We start from the raw sequence: 20,651 nt of genomic DNA on the forward strand, positions 1-20,651 counted from the left end.
AATGTCCAGAGATTTATTATTTATTTCAATGCATACTATAGTACTTCAGTTGTATTTAAATATATTGTGCTTGTAAGTTAAGCCTAAAACGTACGTTAGATCATGTGAGCTCTACTTGTTGATATGTCAGAACTGCAGACTGTGGCTGATGGTCTTGTTACCAGATCACTTCAATTTACACTACTGAAAATGGCGGAATGTGTCTCATTTAGCAGCTGCATGCCAACCTCCGCCCAGCAGTTGTGCTCGTCTCTTTCTGTGACAGATGACAGCAGCCTTGCAGAGCTGGCACCGCACAAAAGGTTAACAGGTACAGTGAGTTTAATGTGCAATCTCTGCCCTTTCCCAATCTCCCCATTCTGTTGTGGTATGTGAAACAGGAGACATCAGACGGATGAGCTTCTCTTCTGTTTGTGAGGTCCAAAAACAACTGTGTTCCAGATTTTCTCGACGCAGCAATATACGCATTGTATTTCTGCATGAGATTTCCTTGGTTGTCAGCTGTCACGCACACAAAGCCGCCCCAATACTAAAGACAAAAGATCAAACCTGCTTGATCTTGTCAGAGTGAATAGCTGGACATGTCAGACTAGACGACAGCTCCTTCATGGGAACATACCACCGACTGCCTCCAACTTGCCAAGATGATGTAAATGAAGAGCAAGACTGAAAATCGATGGACATGTCGTCTAATGACATGGCCTTAACACGTATGAGCCCCTTCACCTCCTTTTTTTTTTGCGAGCTGCAGGAGTGGATGACTGACAGCAGAAATTCTTTTGTAAAGGAGTAAGCTTTATTAGATCCATCCATCCATCCATTATCCAACCCGCTGAATCCGAACACAGGGTCACGGGGGTCTGCTGGAGCCAATCCCAGCCAACACAGGGCACAAGGCAGGAAACAATCCTGGGCAGGGTGCCAACCCACCGCAGGCTTTATTAGATGCCTTAGTAAAAAAAAATTCAAAAATACAACGCTTCACGCCCAAAGGTCTTGAATATTTGTTTATTTTACGCATGCAAATACATTTTCAGATACTGCAATCTTTCCCACCAGCCATCTTTTGAACACTGAAATCCAGGTTATCCTAATCTGGTGAATAGCTCAAGAGCACAGATCAAGTACGTACTTCAGTGCTACAGCAAACATTTAACACAAAGAAGAAAATTCTTTGTCATTACAGATCTCCAAAAAAACGAAGAAGAAAAAAAAGGATATAAAAAAAAAAAAACAAAAGAAAAAAAAAAAACCAAACAAACCAAGACTGACTCAATTGTTCAGCTTTCCAAATCATACAATAATACGGGAAACTACAACTTGCAAGTTTAAAATAAAGACGAGGAATAGAAATTATTCCTATAAATGTTCCCCATTTTTGTTACTTTTTCTTAAAAAGAATTTAAATTATATATTTTGTTTTAAATATAGCTGAATATATGTCATAAAAATGAGCATTAAATCCATCTTATCGATGGTGCCAGCTTTATACATGACGGATGTGTACCATCTTTTATTTCATTTACATTTCAATCGAACAATAGATTTGCAAAGAAAATGTCTAATACAGACGTAAAAAGTATTCACACTCGAGCTCCACAATCGGTTGTACAATTGACAAACAGGTTTCTTTTCCCATCATTGTCCAGCTAAGCAAATTTTTAAAATTCAAACAATACAAAAGAAGACTTTTTTTCATCTCCAGGGAAAAGAATACGCGATAAAACAGTAGAAATGCAGACAGCAAATGCTGCAAGCTAACCACAATACTTCAAGTGGCCGTATATTGGACATGTGCAGTACAAAATGAAAGCCACAAGTGTTGTATCACAACTACGATATAATGTACTTGTTTGCCCAGCGAAGGAACTGCATGCATTTCCATGCCTTGCATTAACTGAGGCCTTTACTGGATGGGTTTATGGGATGTGTGCAATTGACTTGTAAAGCAGTACTGCACCATCTTATAGAACTTTTTATTTTAAAAAAGAAGAGGATTTATTTTTGTACCTGACAACCTGTAACGTGAGGGATGATTTGTTCAAGTTACACTGTGAAGAAATCAAGATTAGCTAATGGAACCAGAGGCAGCCTGGTCTACCAACACACGCACAGTAAGGCTGACAGGTACAAAACCAACAATTATGCGCGCAAATACTCTCAAAAGAACCCAGTATACAAAAAAGTTATCCTAGATCCCTCCAGCACAGCAAAAAACGCATTAAGATGCCAGAAATACAAGATTACTTTGTGTAAGAAATATTCTCCTTTGGCAGAAGCCGAAGATCTCCTCAGTAGCTTCGCGGCACGCTTGATGTTTTTTTGTTGCTTTCCCTGAGGGGCTACAGTGACAGTGCCTCAACATGCTGTACCATTCTATGATTCAAAGCATAGACAAAAGGAAAAAAATAGATACTCATATTACAATCACGAGTTTGTATCAACTTGATAGATCTCAGAATTGAAGTAAATTATTCCACCAATTTCATTCTAAAGAAAAAAGAGGCACACGTTACATAACAAGTTCAAACAGTAGACAGCAACAAACATATAAGAAAGAAACTTTTTGTACAAAATATTTTGTATAAAACATAGTAAACTTGACTGGATACTACTGTTTCATTAGATGCCAAATGTACCCCGCAACACCTAGTCATAAACATTTTTTTTTGTTAATGTACTATATTGCTATTAAGCAACTTTATGGATCACCCTAACAAAAATGGCACTTTTTCTAAATATTGCAATCTGAATAACATAACATGAAGAAAAAAAAAATCCAACAGCACAATACAAATAAGCAAAACACAAAATTAGGACAGCTCTGTGGCTCATTAGGTAGTGTCAGCTTTAATCCCTGGCCATTACAAAAATTAAATTGAAAGGCGTGGCCAGGACACTACTGAGGGTGGAGAAGATGGACAAACTACATGTGGCAAAAAGTTCCCAGGCCCCTTAGTGCGATCTGTAAAAACTGACATGGGCATGGAGCAGTAAAATTTTCAAAACTTTGTTTGAATACGTTCAAGAGCAAATATAATTCTAGGTTATCCATTAACTTAGTTAATATGGACTATAAAGATATATCAAAAACACATACCGTATATCATTTTCAAGAGGTTTATCAAGTTGATGCACACAAAATTATGCATAATTATGATCCTGTTATAAACAGGACTGTTGTCCTTTTATGCTCAACGCCTTCACATTAAGCAATTATACGTTTTTCAATTCTTTTATGCAGAATATAATTGCCCTCAGGTGAAAACTTGCTACCTACAACTGAGTGAACAAAACTAAACCACAAAAAAAAATCTACAACTCACAATTCGGTTACAATCATTATAAAACTGAACAAACGTTATGACCAGTAACAGGATCTTGTATATATATATGTGTATATACATAAATATGCATATATATATATATATATATATATATATACACACACACACAGATTAACTAGCAGGAAGACCCTTGCAAAAAAACCTAGTGAAAGAGAATCAATGGAAGTTTAAAACAAACGGTACAATATTTGCAATAATCAACTTCACAGAAGTTATTAAAATTTGAAGAATGAAAATAAATAAAACATATGCAAAACCGCACCCTTCAAGAAATTAAAAGGTCAATCAAACCTGCAGATCAGCAAGAAAACTAACATCGATACAATACTGGATTTCAAATCGATGAATTAATGAATTACAATAAACATTAAAATGCAGCCCAGGAAGCACCACAAGCACTTATACTGCATGGCTATGACGTAAAAGGTCATTTATGCAGACAATAAGTTTTATAACCCCAGTGATTCAGGACAGGGGGAGGATAGGCGGCAAGGCCATTTTAAACAGCTCTTGTCAGAAGCTGACTGCAAAGAGCAATCCAGTATGTGGTCATTGGACAGAATGACCTTCTGCAAGTCTAGTCATTTTACCAGTGCTGACTCTATGGGGTGTACCACAAATGTTCACATCACTGGGGCACTAGACATATTTTCAAGTATTTGGGAATTGGAGTGTTTTGATCCTTAAATGTTAGTCAAAACATTTAGTGGTGTCAAAAGAAAACAGAAATGAAGCTGTAAGTTGAACCTGACAGGAAGAAGTGATTTCTTTACGGTAAGTAACATTATTTGCAAAAAACAACAAGGCTAACCCATATGTAAAAATGATCTACGAGCATAAATCACAGTAAACGTTCAATGGGTTCCTCCTGCATGATACAGTAAATATGAGGCTTTCAGCAGAATTGACAGTCGTATGTTTTTTGCAGCACTGTTAATACTTAGCCAATACAGTACACACAGGCATGTAAATAATTTCATTCACAAATTATTTAGAGGCCCTAAATCAGACAAACAAAATGATCAGCATGTTGAATCAGTGCAAATTGAAAATTAGGGAGCTTTACAATACAGCTTGTACAAAGTAGACAACAGTGGGGTACACTATTATATTCTTTTAAAGGTTTTAACCTTTCCTCTATTCCTCTGTACAAAATATAACATCAGATAAGTACATTATTTATAGGCTCTAAACAAATATTATTTAAAATTACAATGTACATGGGTGGTCTTTTTTGTTCCATGTTGTCATTTCACAACATTAATTTTTAAATTATATGTACACATAAAGTACATTTTTCTATTAACACAGTATAGTCCTGCAAAATGAAGCTCTTTAATCACAGATATACAATGCAAGCATTTACCTTTCAACAACAAAGCAAGGAAATATTAATAAAATGTGCAAAGGTGCCATCAAAAAAACAAACCAATGGTGTTAAATATTGATATGAGAAAAATAAAGCTTGCATAAAACATGAAAATAAAGCTTTATTACTTTCACTAAATACTTCACTTTGGGGTCCTGCTAGTTTACTAACAGTTTAATTTGCCATTCATTTTCAAACATGGCACAGTCACTGCACCATAAAGCTGCTCTTAGATACGAATTACCGGTAAAAGAGCACCTCAACTGCTAGCATAATGGAAAATGAATGTCTTTTTCCAGGGGAAAAAAAAGGGATTTTTTTTTTGATTAGAATATCAAAAAAAATAAATAAATAAAAATAAAAACAACACTAATTTTATTTCTTTGTAAAAACTATTTTCATTTTATATGCATGTGACTGCAAGTATTATACACACATACAGACCCACACATAATGATAGTGAGTGTGTGTATATGCGTCCAGACACACACATGCGTGCGCGCACACACACACACACACACACACACACATAAAGAGCACACTGTGAATGCTGTCTGTCAGCTGACACTCATAGCCAAAACTTTTAACTTCTGTTCAGAAGGTTCTCCCCATTGGATATGCATTGAGATGGGTCCTCTGGGTTCCCAAATGCTGCTGATTTCGCCACCAAATGGCTGATCATAACTGAAGAAGCTGAGTTCACTCCATTTGTAGAAGTTGCAGTCTTGTGGACGCATGAACTGTTGACCAGGCTCACTTTTTTTTTTTTACTGAAAAAATAATAATGGTCACAAAGATGTTAATCTGCAAATTAGATGTACAATCAAATATGACATTAATTACAAATATTTAAAGTACTATACACTACTTATCTGCTTCATTAGAGATAAAAGCTTAACATTAAACTAACCAAACTCTTATCAAAACCTGAACACTTTATTCAGCAAAAAAGTGTACTGCATTGATATAAAGGTTAAAATTTTATATAATTTAAAAAAGCATTATTTGCACTTCATACACAGTATATATTAAGCTTCCATAATCAAGACACTATATAAAAGCGGTTGGGATTGTCCTTCCATCCCGTGAGTGCAAAGTGTAGCGGTATTCCGCTTATCACAGACTTACTACTTGCGTCTTGCGATACGAAGCGACGCAATGTGAGCAGAGTTCTGGTTCTCCCATCGTTCCCTTGCTTTTGTGTGCGTTCTTGGAGATTAGGTAGGCTATTTTTAGAGTTGTATACAAAGAAATTTTGTCCTGCCTTACTTCTTCTAACTTGGTCACTTCATTAGCAGTCATTCATTGACTTTTGCGACACAACGAAAGGCAAAGCCCTCACTGACTCACTCATCACTAACTCTCCAACTTCCCATGTTAGGTAGAAGGCTGAAATTTGGCAGGCTCATTCCTTACAGCTTACTTACAAAAGTTAAGTAGGTTTTATATTGAAATTCTACACGTAACGGTCATAACTGAATCCTACTTACGTACATACTGTATATACGTCCATAGCCTGCAGCTCGGTCACCGTGTGAGGCGGGGTTACGTCCTGTGTCCCCCCGCCTCCCATGTAGTTGGCTGCCTGCCTATATTGCGTCCCCCATCCCCACTCCTCCCACGTAGTTGGCTGCCTGCCTATTTTACACATTTGGAGAACCGCCAATGTTTCTTAAACATCTTAGATTCACAGGTGACGATTTGAGTAGTGGACACTTTGATGTTTATGAATGTTTGAACTCTCAAAAGCTGGATGCGAAGTTATCGATGAAACCAGTTGTATGCTTACAATGCTTGACAGATGCCGAATGTCACTTCAACACAACAAATCCTGCAAATACTAACGTAATTGAAACAAACCATGAAACACAAACCGATTATGAAAGCAGCAATCCAAGCTGTGAGAAAACAGTAAAAAGGAGGCATGTCAGACGTCGTGGTACATTTTCTGATGCAGCTAGGCGGAAACAACTTCGTGATGCTGCTGCCAAATACTCGCAGAAAAATCCACAAGTTAATAGACATGCTGTCGCTAAATACTAGCAGGCAAATCCACAAGTTCTTAGACACGCTGTCGCTAAATACTCGCAGGCAAATCCACAAGTTAATAGAGACACTGCAGCTAAATATTAACACGCAAATCCACAAGTTAATAGAGCTTCTGTTTCTAGGTACGATCCCAATAATAAAAAGCGGCTCATACAAAAACAACAGGTTTGGCTCAAAAAAGCTCAGTGCACAGCTTGGTCATATTACAACCGGAGGGCCGAACTGACAACGTGGTATACAAAGAGATCCTTAACAAATAATTATTTGTATATATTCCCTCAGTTTAAAAATGTTTACTTTTCTTCTTAATAACAATTTTAAGGCAGTATTTCGCCGCTGCGAAGCACGGGTATTTTGCTAGTAGAGTTTAAAATTGGTGGTAGGCACCTAATCTGAGGATGTAAGTTACATTTCAGACTAGTAATTTTGGCTTACTAATAGTTCAATGGACTACATTTTTTCTCTGTAACAACTCTGATAAATGTTGGTGAAAACTGAACTGAACAGGAATGGCTTAAAAACAACAATGATAATATTCTAACATGGTCCAGATATCAATCCAATTGAGAATTTGTGGCTGGACTTAAAAAAGGCTGTTTACTCACTATCAACATGCAATCTGATAGAGACTGAGCAGTTTTGCAAAGAAGAATGAGAAAAAAAAATTCAGTGTCCAGATGTGCAGAGCTGTGCACACACAACCAAGACTGCAGTTGCTGCTAAAAGTGCATATAGGGATGTCATGGTGCCAGAATTACTATATTCAATACCATTACCAGTGAAATTTTACTATACTCAATACCTTACGATACCACGGCAAAAATAGAAATCCCATTCAAAGGTAATGAAGTGAACAATATTGTCTAATTTTTCTAGAATTTTAAAAATTGCATTCTGTTATAGTAGTTCCCAAGTATCATTTAAGTAAACTAGTACTAGCATTCATAAATATCAAAAAACAATGCAAGGCTTAATTTTAATGTGTGTCAGATATGGGGATCTTCCTCTTGTAACAACCACTGGGGTTTAAGCTTGGAGGATTTTAGCTTACGGTTTATTAAAGAATGATATACAGTTAGGTCCATAAATATTTGGACAGAGACAACTTTTCTGTACATTACTACAATGAATTTTAAATGAAACAACTCAGATGCAGTTGAAGTGCAGACTTTCAGCTTTAATTCAGTGGGGTGAACAAAACGATTGCATAAAAAGGTGAGGCAACTAAAGCATTTTTTTAACACAATCCCTTCATTTCAGGGGCTGAAAAGTAATTGGACAATTGACTCAAAGGCTATTTCATGGGCAGGTGTAGGCAAGTCCATCGTTATGTCATTATCAATTAAGCAGAATAAAGGCCTGGAGTTGATTTGAGGTGTGGTGCTTGGATGTGGAAGATTTTGCTGTGAACAGACAACATGTGGTCGAAGGAACTCTCCATGCAGGTGAAAGAAGCCATCCTTAAGCTGCAAAAGCAGAAAAAACCCATCCGAGAAATTGCTACAATATTACGAGTGGCAAATTCTACAGTTTGGTACATCCTGAGAAAGAAAGCAAGCACTGGTGAACTCAGCAATGCAAAAAGACCTGGGGCCTCATGTATAAACGGTGCGTACGCACAGAAATGTTGCATACTCCCATTTCCATGCTCAAATCGCGATGTATAAAACCTAAACTTGCCGTAAAGCCACGCACATTTCCACGGTAACTCATACCTTGGCGTACGCAATTTCTCCGCTCGGTTTTGCAGACTGGCGGCACCCAGCGTCAAAGCAGTGCTACTGTTCCTGTGTGGTCACCCTTTCTTTCTTGGCTCCACATTCCTGATGCGGCTTTATAAATACACTGAAACTAACTGCATATTGTTTATTAGTGTAATGCATCTGATTGTAATTAACCTGCAGCAATATAATGGTCCAGGAAATAGCCATAGTATTCCAAATACCATAACTGCTTTAGCGTTGTAACTCTCACTGCATCTTCTTCTTCTTTCAGCTGCTCCCGTTAGGTGTTGCCACAGCAGATCATCTTTTTCCATATTACTCTCACTGCACCACTCGGAGTATTTATATCACTGTATCTGAGTGGGGAATCACAGCAGCAGCTGATCGGAAAGAGATTTATCGGTACACGGCATGAAGCAGACTCTGCCTGAGCCAAGGCAAAACGCTTCAGAGACTTCCCTGTACAGACTTCGCGGTTTAGAAAAAGTTTCATCCCAAGAACTATAAATGCACTCAATCAGTCCATCAAGTACTCCTTGTAGAACTGTTTGTACTTATAAGTACAATTTTCCTCACTGTAAACTTGCACTACAGTTATAATATTGCACAACCTGTGCCACTTTATGAAGTGCGAATTTACATATGATGACGATATCATTTTTAAGATGAAATGCAGCAAAATATGTTGATTATATTATACAGATAAAACTTTAACTTCATTTAAATAATCTTTATTGTTAATAATTAAACATGTGAGGACACGGTGCCACAGCGCTAGCTAGTTCAGGGATTGTTCCTGCATTGCGTTGTATTCTTGCTGGTGCTGACGCGACACTGGAAGGATAGACGGATATAATAATTAAACATGTACTACGAAGATATTTCAATGTTCCTTAAAAGTTTTGAAGAATCTGCGTTTTAAGCTTACAGATGGCTTCACGTCTATATAGCTGATTGTGCAGCAATTGGGTTTTTGGAGAAAGAAAAGTAAGGACAGGAATTGGAGGTTAGTACGTTTGAAAGAGACAGTACTTCTGTAATAAATTATTTCATCAAAGGTCGCGCATGGCGCCGCAAGCCTCTTGCGTGAGACATGAACAAGCACTGCACCACCATGTTCCCATGTTTAATAACATGCTTTCATTCCTATCATCATGAAAAAGATATCACGTATACATCTCAGTATTTTAATTATTCAGAAAGCTGTAATATCACGAATGTAATGGATTATGTGTCCTGTCGGAGAAAGAGAAAGCCCGTTTAAGAAGCAGGTAGTGATTCACACATGTAGAGCACATAGAAGATCAAATACAGAACAAAGCATTTAATGTAACACTTTAGTTACAATGGGATTTGAGAAACTAGTAAATTAAACGATTTTAAGATGAAGTTTATGATGTTTTACTTTAATGGCAAAATAAACTACGTGATTAAAGTGGAAATTTCGAGATTAAAGTTGACATTTCGTGCTTTTTTCCCCACTGTGTGCCTATTTTTTTTGTCTGTACCCTAATAAGCTTTCATATGACACTCAGACGGTGGGCTACGACTCGCCTTTTCACGGCGACTTTGATATGTGATTTCTTTTTTATTTCGGGCACTGTGCAACTTTGTGAACTTGAGCCTTCAAGTTTCTCCGACACTCTGTCACTCGATCAACTTCCTTTTGTTGTTTATATCACTGTTTAAACCAACAAATAGTACGTTTTTCCTTTGCCTTCACTTGGTATTCGCTGAAATTCTTATATTTCCCCCCGTGCTTTTCCCATTGTCTTTTCACAGAAGGCTATTTATATTGATTTGCATATTCAAATAGGCGTAATTCTGGGAGGAGTTGGGGCGGGACAGAAGGCGCGTGCACGTACGTTACTTTTCACACTGATCGGGATTTATGTAGTGGAAGAACGTGAAAGTTTGCGTACGTACAGATTCCTGCATCTGGATTTTTTCTGTGCGTACGCCCATTCCCGCTTTTGTGCTTACGCCATGTTATAATGTGAGTTCTACATGAGGCCCCTGGACGTCCATGGAAGACAATAGTGGTGGATGATCTCAGAATCATTTCCATGGTGAAGAGAAACCCCTTCACAACAGCCAACCAAGTGAACAACACTCTCCAGGGGGTAGGCGTATTGATATCCAAGTCTACCATAAAGAAAAGACTGCATGAAAGTAAATACAGAGGGTGCACTGCAAGATGCAAGCCACTCATAAGCCTCAAGAATAGAAAGGCTAGATTGGACTTTGCTGAAGAACATCTGAAAAAGCCAGCACAGTTCTGGAAAAACATTCTTTGGACAGATGAAACCAAGATCAACCTCTACCAGAATGATGGCAAGAAAAAAGTATGGAGAAGGCGTGGAACAGCTCATTATCCAAAGCATACCACATCATCTGTAAAACACGGTGGAGGCAGTGTGATGGCTTGGGCGTGCATGGCTGCCAGTGGCACTGGGACACTAGTGTTTATTGATGATGTGACACAGGACAGAAGCAGCCTAATGAATTCTGAGGTGTTCAGAGACGTACTGTATGCTCAAATCCAGCTAAATGCAGTCAAATTGACTGGGCGGCGTTTCATGATACAGATGGACAATGACCCAAAACATACAGCCAAAGCAACCCAGGAGTTTATTAAAGCAAAGAAGTGGAAAATTCTTGAATGGCCAAGTCAGTCACCTGATCTTAACCCAATTGAGCATGCATTTCACTTGTTGAAGACTAAACTTCATACAGAAAGGCCCACAAACAAACAGCAACTGAAAGCCGCTGCAGTAAAGGCCTGGCAGAGCATTAAAAAGGAGGAAACCCAGCATCTGGTGATGTGATGTCCATGAGTTCAAGACTTCAGGCTGTCATTGCCAGCAAAGGGTTTTCAACCAAGTATTAGAAATGAACATTTCATTTCCAGTTATTTAATTTGTCCAATTACTTTTGAGCCCCTGAAATGAAGGGATTGTGTTAAAAAAATGCTTTAGTTGCCTCACATTTTTATGCAATCGTTTTGTTCACCCCACTGAATTAAAGCTGAAAGTCTGCACTTCAACTGCATCTGAGTTGTTTCATTTAAAATTCATTGTGATAATGTACAGAACCAAAATTAGAAAAAAGTTGTCTCTCTTCCAAATATTTATGGACCTGACTGTATCATCATGAACTACCTGATTTATCTCAGCATGTGTACATTGTACAATTGCATCTGACATTTTCTGTTCAGTAATTGACAGCTACTGCTTAAATTCCATAGCAAATATAAAAATTCAAACATTATTATATACATACTTTTGAATTAGTGAATTACAAGATAATTAAGGATACAGTGGAACTTCGGGTCACCAACGTCTCTGAACACGTACAAATTGGATAACGACCAAAAAGTTTGCCAAACTTTTGCATCTGTTCACAGCCACACACTCGGATGACGAACAAGCCAGTTTCCCTTCCGGTTCGTATGCCCCGATGATTTCCGTACGTGTTCAGTCTCTCCCTGTGCATTCGCTGTGAACTCTTTGTGCTCTATTTCGTTTCCCTTCCGGTTTGTACGCGCCAGCGATTTACGGACGTGTTCAGTCTCTCCCTTTACAGTACATTGTTCTTGGGCAGATGTGCATCGCGCAGAGGGACTTTGTGGTATAGCGGGTCCACAGCTCACGTCAAGAGGCCAGTTTTAAATAAATAATAGCCGCGCTTGCAGCTTAGCGAGGGGGCGTGGTGGTTTAGTGGCTTAAGCAGTTCCAGGGGAATTTGTGGTGTGGGCATTTCTCAAGTAAGTGCACAGGTGGGAAACCGTCCACATCCGTAATTGGTCCCGGGGCTGCTGGTTGCTACAGCTGCCACATCCTCTTCATAAACAGAAGCGCTAGGCGGCTAAAGGGAGGAAAAAGAAAAGAAAGACGGAGGTTACGGAGTGAGGAAGTAAGCAGGAAGCATTGTGGAAAGAACCGGTGTGAGCGAGCGAACGAGCACATGCTCGCAGGCAGGCAGCTGGACAGTGAGCCCAAGCAGGGGTGTTTGGCCGACAGTCGGTGGGGCAGAAGGAAGCGGTCACTCCAGCTGAGCGATCAAGGAGCTGGAGTGACCAGAAGAAGGACGGCTGGCCACATAAGACCGAGAAGGCAGTGGGAGTTGTGAGCCTTGGGCGGTGAATTCCCTGGGAATTCGCCAGGGAAGCCAAGTGTCGGTCTGGAGAGTGCTCGACTGAAGCCAGGGATCCGGAGGCCTCCAGACCAGAAGGAAGGACAGCTGCAGGTACAGTGGCTCCCCTGTTGCGAAGCCTGGATAGGAAGAAGCAGGGGGGTCATGAGTTAAAGAATGCACCAGGCTTGTTTTTAAAGAGACTGTTTCCAACATTGTTTTAACCTCGTTGTATTTAATGAAGACTTTTTTCTATTGGACTTTAACCTCCACTTCACTTCTATTTTTATGGGATTCTTTATTGAAGGATTCTGAAAGCACTGCACTTTATTTAATTTGGACTTTGTTTTTGATTGTTGTTTTGTTGATTTTCATAAAAGCACTTGGCACTTTTTGCACCATTCCCTTGCTCCATTGTAGTGCCTCACTGTCGTGCTCATCAGTAACATTACCAACGGTGATGGGTTTAAGGGCTCCCAGAAGTGAGATGGGAGCATGCAGCAAACCCGCATCGTCACATACTTTACCTCAAAACTGAAATCTCCTCTCCACCCAGTTCCTCCTCACTTCCTTCATGCCAGAACTTGACTCATGCAAGGTTAGTTTTCTTGGTTGTTTATGGTTAGTTTTTGTATAAATTAAGGATTTTTCAAATGTTCATTTTTTTCCCTGTGCTTAAATCTCATTGAAAAAAAGTGTTTACAGCGAGCGGTTCATAAGGCTGTAGCGTGAACTCTTGCAATGTTAGTTTTCTCTGTTCAAGGTTTTCTCAGTGTTATTCAATGTTTTTACATTTAGTTTACTATTACACTGTGCATTCTATGGTATAATTAACTATTTTTGTGCTTAAAAATCTTTAAAAAATACATTTACATACAGTTTGTACGGTCTGGAACAGATTAATTGTATTTACATTCAATCCTATAGGGGAAATTACTTCGGGTCATGACCAAAAACGGGTTGCAACCAGAGTATTCGAACAAATTATGGTCGTCACCTGAGGTTCCACTGTATTTGCATTTAAACCAACTCTTCTAGTGAAATTAATTCATATTTCAAATCTCAGAAACTCATGGTGTTTTCATTTTCCAAATGTGTCTCTCCTTTTCTTTCTTTTTTTAAACATTTGTCCCAACTATAAAGCTTCCTGGGTGAAATCAAATTTGTTAAGTTTTATTTAAACAGCCGTTGTATTGCCATTTTCAAGGTTTTTTACGTGAGTAATCATACTTTGTGACTGCTTATGCGTCTGTACAAATCCAGAATTAGAAAATTACTTGGGCTGTCGTCACCTGTGCACAACACATTTATAACTGTGAGAGAGCATTACACTCTTCAATGTACCATTCAAATATATAACATGTGCTTTCACTTATGGGTTATACTAAAATGATAAGTTTACTTTCAAAAGTCAAATGAATGACACAAATTCAGTGATTGTGGATTTGTATCTAGCAATGAAGTATGCTGTTTTGATGGTCCTACCAACTGTGTGTTTCGGCGATTAAAAGTCTCTGTTAACATAGTAAATATCGTACTGATAGATGGGGTTTGTTCTTTAAAGCATTGAAACATTAAATAAATTTTATTTTAGTACTAGCAAATGAAATCATGTCATTGCTGCTGTAGGGAAGCCAAATAACCACTTTGTTTGAGTTTTGGTTCAATGTTTTGCCCTTTTTATATTTTTTTTAAACATGTATGATTCCTGCACTCATGTGCTGAAAGTTTCTTAAGCAGACACAAAAGCATTTGCAGACATGACTTCTGCTGTTTTTCTTTTCAACATGTGTTGATGCAGTGTTGTTTCATCAACACTGTGAGATATTTTTATAGGGAGGTTCACTCACATATTTCTCATGTATTACTGTGCCTTCCAGAGTAGTTTGCCTACTTGCAGTAAGGCATGAGTGCAGTATCATTGATACTGTAAAAAAAAAAAAAAAAAAAAAGCTGGTATCGTTACATTTCTGGAAAATTAGTGTCAAATTAGTACCAAAATATCCATTCTTGTGACGTCGCTAGGTGCACCTACTAAATACTGACTTGAAGTAGGAAAACATTTATGAGATCAATTATTTTGTGTTTTGGATATTTATAATTAATTTAGATCACTTTTCAGAAGTCTGTTTTCACTTTGACATTAAAGACTCTTTTCTGTCGATCAGTATCAAAAAAGCCAACAAAATCCACTGTGATTTAATTTTTTCTAACAATAAAATGTCAACACTTCCAAGAGCTAAATATTTTTATAGGTACTGTAAGCACACATTAAAAATGTGCTTCAATAAATGTGTGCAGAGAAGAAAACATGCAGGACATCAGATAAGATGGCTCTCTCAAACGTAATCTGACAGTGAGGCTTTAAGTGTTCTTCTTGGGCAGCTGCTTCAGGAGGAACAGCACTCTTTTTCCTTCTCGTGCCTGCAGGTTCACTTGCAAGCTGTTAAATGTGCCCCTTGAATGGACGCTTTTTTAGTTTTGTGTTGTTTTTTAGCACTTCCATTTGTGCTGATCTGGTTTCCTAAACATTGCGAGTCATTTCATCTAACATGATCATCCAACTTAGTATTTCATCTAACTTTCATCCTTAAATACTACATGCTGCAGCTCCCTCTTTTAGTGTATACAGACTTTCATCTGTGCCTCTTAAGTGCTTTCTCTTCTACAGATAATTGCACAATAAATAATTCTGCCTACTTTTTGAGCATAAGAAGCATGGACGTATGGCAAGTAGTTTTAACATTTACTGCCTTCCTTTGAGTAGTGATAATAATATTGAGTAAATCAGAATTACATTTTGAAAATATAATTTTTAATATAGAAAGAATTCAATTTTGAAATACAGTGCATCCGGAAAGTATTCACAGCGCATCACTTTTTCCACATTTTGTTATGTTACAGCCTTATTCCAAAATGGATTAAATTCACTTTTTTCCTCAGAATTCTACACCCCACAATGACAACGTGAATAAAATTTACTTGAGATTTTTGCAAATTTATTAAAAATAAAAAAATTGAGAAAGCATATGTGCATAAGTATTCACAGCCTTTGCCATGAAGCTCAAAATTGAGCTCAGGTGCATCCTGTTTCCCCTGATCATCCTTGAGATGTTTCTGCAGCTTCATTGGAGTCCACCTGTGGTAAATTCAGTTGATTGGACATGATTTGGAAAGGCACACACCTGTCTATATAAGGTCCCACAGTTGACAGTTCATGTCAGAGCACAAACCAAGCATGAAGTCAAAGGAATTGTCTGTAGACCTCCGAGACAGGATTGTCTTGAGGCACAAATCTGGGGAAGGTGACAGAAAAATTTCTGCTGCTTTGAAGGTCCCAATGAGCACAGTGGCCACCTTCATCCGTAAGTGGAAGAAGTTCGAAACCACCGGGACTCTTCCTAGAGCTGGCCGGCCATCTAAACTGAGCGATCGGGGGAGAAGGGCCTTAGTCAGGGAGTTGACCAAGAACCCGATGGTCACTCTGTCAGAGCTCCAGAGGTCCTCTGTGGAGATAGGAGAACCTTCCAGAAGGTCAACCATCACCGCAGCAATCCATCAATCAGGCCTGTATGGTAGAATGGCCAGACGGAAGCCACTCCTTAGTAAAAGGCACATGGCAGCCCGTCTGGAGTTTGCCAAAAGGCACCTGAAGGACTTTCAGACCATGAGAAAGCAAATTCTCTGGTCTGATGAGACAAAGATTGAACTCTTTGGTGTGAATGCCAGGCGTCACGTTTGGAGGAAACCAGGCTCCGCTCATCACCAGGCCAATACCATCCCTACAGTGAAGCATGGTGGTGGCAGCATCATGCTGTGGGGATGTTTTTCAGCGGCAGGGTCTGGGAGACTAGTCAGGATAAAGGGAAAGATGACTGCAGCAATGTACAGAGACATCCTGGATGAAAACCTGCTCCAGAGCGCTCTTGACCTCAAACTGGGGCGACGGTTCATCTTTCAGCAGGACAACGACCCTAAGCACACAACCAAGATATCAAAGGAGTGGCTTCAGGACAACTCTGTGAATGTCCTTGAGTGGCCCAGCCAGAGCCCAGACTTGAATCCGATTGAACATCTCTGGAGAGATCTTAAAATGGCTGTGCACCGACACTTCCCATCCAACCTGATGGAGCTTGAGAGGTGCTGCAAAGAGGAATAGGCGAAACTGGCCAAGGATAGGTGTGCCAAGCATCATATTCAAAAAGACTTGAGGCTGTAATTGCTGCCAAAGGTGCATCGATAAAGTATTGAGCAAAGGCTGTGAATACTTATGTACATGTGATTTCTCAGTTTTTTTATTTTTAATAAATTTGCAAAAACCTCAAGTAAACTTTTTTTCATGTTGTCATTATGGGGTGTTGTGTGTAGAATTCTGAGGAAAAAAATGAATCCATTTAGGAATAAGGCTATAACATAACAAAATGTGGAAAAAGTGATGTGCTGTGAATACTTTCCGGATGCACTGTATGTACATTTTTACTAGTCACAATGACAATTAGAGATATTTATATTGTACTTTGTAATCAATACTGTGGTCAGGCTTTTTCATTGACTTCTATATAGTGTTTAACTGGAAATGTCTATTTTTTGACTTGAAAAGTCAACATGTCGACTTTAATCTCGAGATAAAAGGCAAGAATAAAGTAGAAATATCAAGAATAAAGTGGAAATGTCGACTTTATTCTTGACATAGGCGTCGAGATTAAAGTGAAAATGTCGAGAATGCGTACCTGCCATAGTTCAAGAGTGAATTGAATATCCAACAGGCTCTCACTTTCCCACTCAAAAGTCTTATTCATAGGTACTTTTAATTTTTTTCAAACGTTTTACCAACATGAGCAAAAAAAGTGTTCAGAAAACAACACTGCTCAGTTATTTCAGAAAAGAGACATCACAAACTAATGGTCAAAGAAAATGGTATGTGGTACTCATTGTGCATGAAATATTCAAACAAACACCACCCAAGGAGGGATTACGTTGGGTAAACGTGCCATGCACAAGAATTCGAAAAGAAAGCTTTCTGGACCATGAAAAAAGTAACACGCACATCGAGTCTTCTGCTGACCTTTTAGGAAAGCGTGTACTAGAGCAAACTGGAATCTATCAAATTGAAAGATCTCTATCTGTGTTAAATAACTTACAGAGAGATGCCTTTGTGGGAGCTTTAAGATCCATGCATTGATTGGTAAAAAATGAGTTGCCACATATAACGTTGTTTGAAAAGCTGTTGGAACACTGTAAAGAAATGGGTTGTTCCTATTTACATCTCAATGTTGGTAAAAATGCACATTAAACCTCAAAGAATAATGCAAGAGTTGTTGGATGTCTTTCTGCATCAGAAATAAAATCTAACATACTGAAAAATATACAAACAGAAAATTTTTTCAGTATTCTGTGTGATAAAACTACAGACATCTCAGATGTAAAACAATTAATTATTTACATTAAATATGTTTGCCAGGTCACTAAAGGGGTCAGAATTAGCATTGTATCAACCCGCAATATGATTGATGGCAAAGCGGAGACTATAACCAACACACTGAGTGAGACTATGGACACTCTAGGCTTGAAAACTGCTAATCTGGTTGGACTAGGGTCAGATGGAGCAGCTGTTTTGATTGGGAAACAGAAAGGTGTGGCAAAACTGCTTAAAGATAAAACATCTGGACTCTTGGTCAACTGCCACTGTTTAAACTGCCGACTGGCCCTTACAAATGCCCAAGCAGCAGCTGCTGCACCTTATTTAACAAAACTGAACGACATCTTAAGGCAGCTATTCTATTTCATCCAAAATTCTTCATTTAGGATGGCTGGTTCAGGGGCAGCTCTAGGCTCGTGGCGGCCCTGGGCAGAGAAATTGGTCTGCTCATGGGTACCATTCTGCTCATGGATATCATCACTTTTTTGTTCATGATTATGGTCATCAACGCCTGTTTCACTTTGCGTATCAGCAGTACTCTGGCCGGAGGATTCTCCATCTTTAGGTTTCCCTTGGGTGATAGAGTTCAGGATTGCTCCTTCCTGTGACACAATGAAAGCCTCCTGAGCCGCCTTTCACTTTTTCGTTTCAAAACACCAGATTTGTGTACTCGAAATCTCTTCATTTTACTTAGAATGGGTATGCGAATGTCTTGTGTCCCCTATCCGACCAGATATTCACAATGACTATTGCGCTAAAACTAATACTTTATTAAACCTAGGTGAAACATTAACTTGTAAGACGACTTGCCCACTTGTACTAGCTTCGCTTCTATATGTGCGTGTCCGTAACTTGAAAACCAAGTGGCGGCCCATGATATTCTCATTACGGCAGAACATTTTAATATTACATATAGCTTACTGCTCCGACTCTAGCGACATCAGTAAATACAGCGTACTAATTAACAAGAAACACAATGTTTTTCGGCCTCATTGCCGTCAGCTGTGTCGTTATTTTCTCTTTCTGTTTTATATTCAATATATATTGGCGTGGCGGCCCCTGGGATTTGGCGGCCCTGTGCAGGTGCACAGTTTGCACATGCCTAAGGCCACCCCTGGCTGGTTTAACGGAAATTCAAAATATTCTGAACATTCCCCAGATTGAGCTGAAAATGGCCAGTGACACTAGATGGCTGTCTCATGACTTTGCAGTACAGTCACTACGACAGTGTATGATGAGTGATCTCCTTGGAGGGCCCAGATCCTGGAGACTTTGATTATGGGAAAGCTGCAGACAACTGGGCCTCTAGGAAGAAAAGAAGAATAAATATTTAACTGAAGACACCTTCTGCATATGCAAGTTGGCTTTGAAGAATATTTTTAAATTTTTCTTCATTAGGTTTCCCATACTTTTTTTCATTGTTTTCACTTCCCAACAGCGACAATACTTGTGCCTCTTGGTTTATGTCATAACAATTGTTATTTAAAATTTTTGTTAGGGTTTTAGGATCCTGAATTGGATACTTCTTAAATTTAATAAAAATATTCTGGCACAAGTGTCAAACCTTAAAAAAGGAAGTCATATTGAGCTTTGGAAAATAATTAATAATAATTAACTAATAAAAATAGTGCACATTTAATTTTCCCCACCACCAAATTTCCCCGTCCCGCCCCACCCAGCTATTTTTTCATGCCACCCGGCTGGAAAAAATTTCTGGGGAGAACACTGGTACTAGTTACTCATGAGAAATCTGATGAGCTCACATTGAAATCACAAATCTTCCAGTGGCTGCACTAATCCCTTTAACTCTAGTGTTCAAAAATGAATCATATTTTCTGTTCTGTACATGCTTAAAAGTAATAACATATAAAATAGTGGCTCCTAATGAAGGCTGGTTTTCTGGAAGTGATGATGATATAACACAGGTGACGGGATGACGCAGTTTAAGTGTGAACAAGTATGGATAATGAAAATATGGAAAGGTTGCACTTGCAAGAAGTAAGATAATTATGTTTAAAATTGCTTCAATGTAAATGCCTTTTGTTTTGGAAATGTAATGCTAAGGTCTAATGTACAGAACTGTTAATGGTATGGAAAACAAATGTTAAGTAATTTCAAAACTAAATATTTTAATGGAAAAATAACTTATAAATACAATCCATGTAAAGAACATGTTATATAGCCATTTTATATTGTACTCCTTATTTAACACCAACTTAAAAAATCTGCATTACAGTCTCAACTTTGTAATATTTCTTGGCTGCTGATTTAATAACCCTGGTCAATAAACTGTCAACAGAGAGCATATAGGACAAGAAGCAAGCTTCTTTTCAAGTACCTACATACTTGCTGCCATCTTAGGGACCAGTAACACCTTTAAATCAAGGCTCCAGTGCAGGGGGTTTCAGGTCCAGTCCTGTGGATGTTGGTTTTCTGTTTCAGCCAATGCAACTGCACAGCTAATTAAGTGTTAGGGCGGAGTGGTGGCTCTGAGGCTAATGATCTGCGCTGGTATCCTGAAGGTTGCCGGTTCGAATCCCCGTCACTGCCAAAAGAGATCCTACTCTGCTGGGCCCTTGAGCAAGACCCTTAACCTGTAATTGCTCCAG

General features: G+C 38.7%; 1 protein-coding gene across 3 annotated transcripts in view; it reads right to left on the minus strand.

The window, feature by feature from the left end:
• Nucleotides 1–994: 994 nt before the first annotated feature.
• The window catches only part of rc3h2 (ring finger and CCCH-type domains 2), a 114,455-nt gene continuing 94,798 nt past the window's right edge, over nt 995–20,651 (minus strand). For 2 of the 3 annotated variants that reach the window (XM_028809219.2, XM_028809215.2), the window contains one exon: nt 995–5,486. In XM_028809219.2, the coding sequence (XP_028665052.1) occupies nt 5,300–5,486 (187 nt within the window). In that variant the 3' untranslated portion in view covers nt 995–5,299. The remainder of the gene's footprint in view (nt 5,487–20,651) is intronic. The other variant, XM_028809218.2, reaches the window with a different exon arrangement.

Source organism: Erpetoichthys calabaricus, chromosome 9, assembly GCF_900747795.2.
Source record: "Erpetoichthys calabaricus chromosome 9, fErpCal1.3, whole genome shotgun sequence".
NCBI classification, from domain to species: domain Eukaryota; kingdom Metazoa; phylum Chordata; class Cladistia; order Polypteriformes; family Polypteridae; genus Erpetoichthys; species Erpetoichthys calabaricus.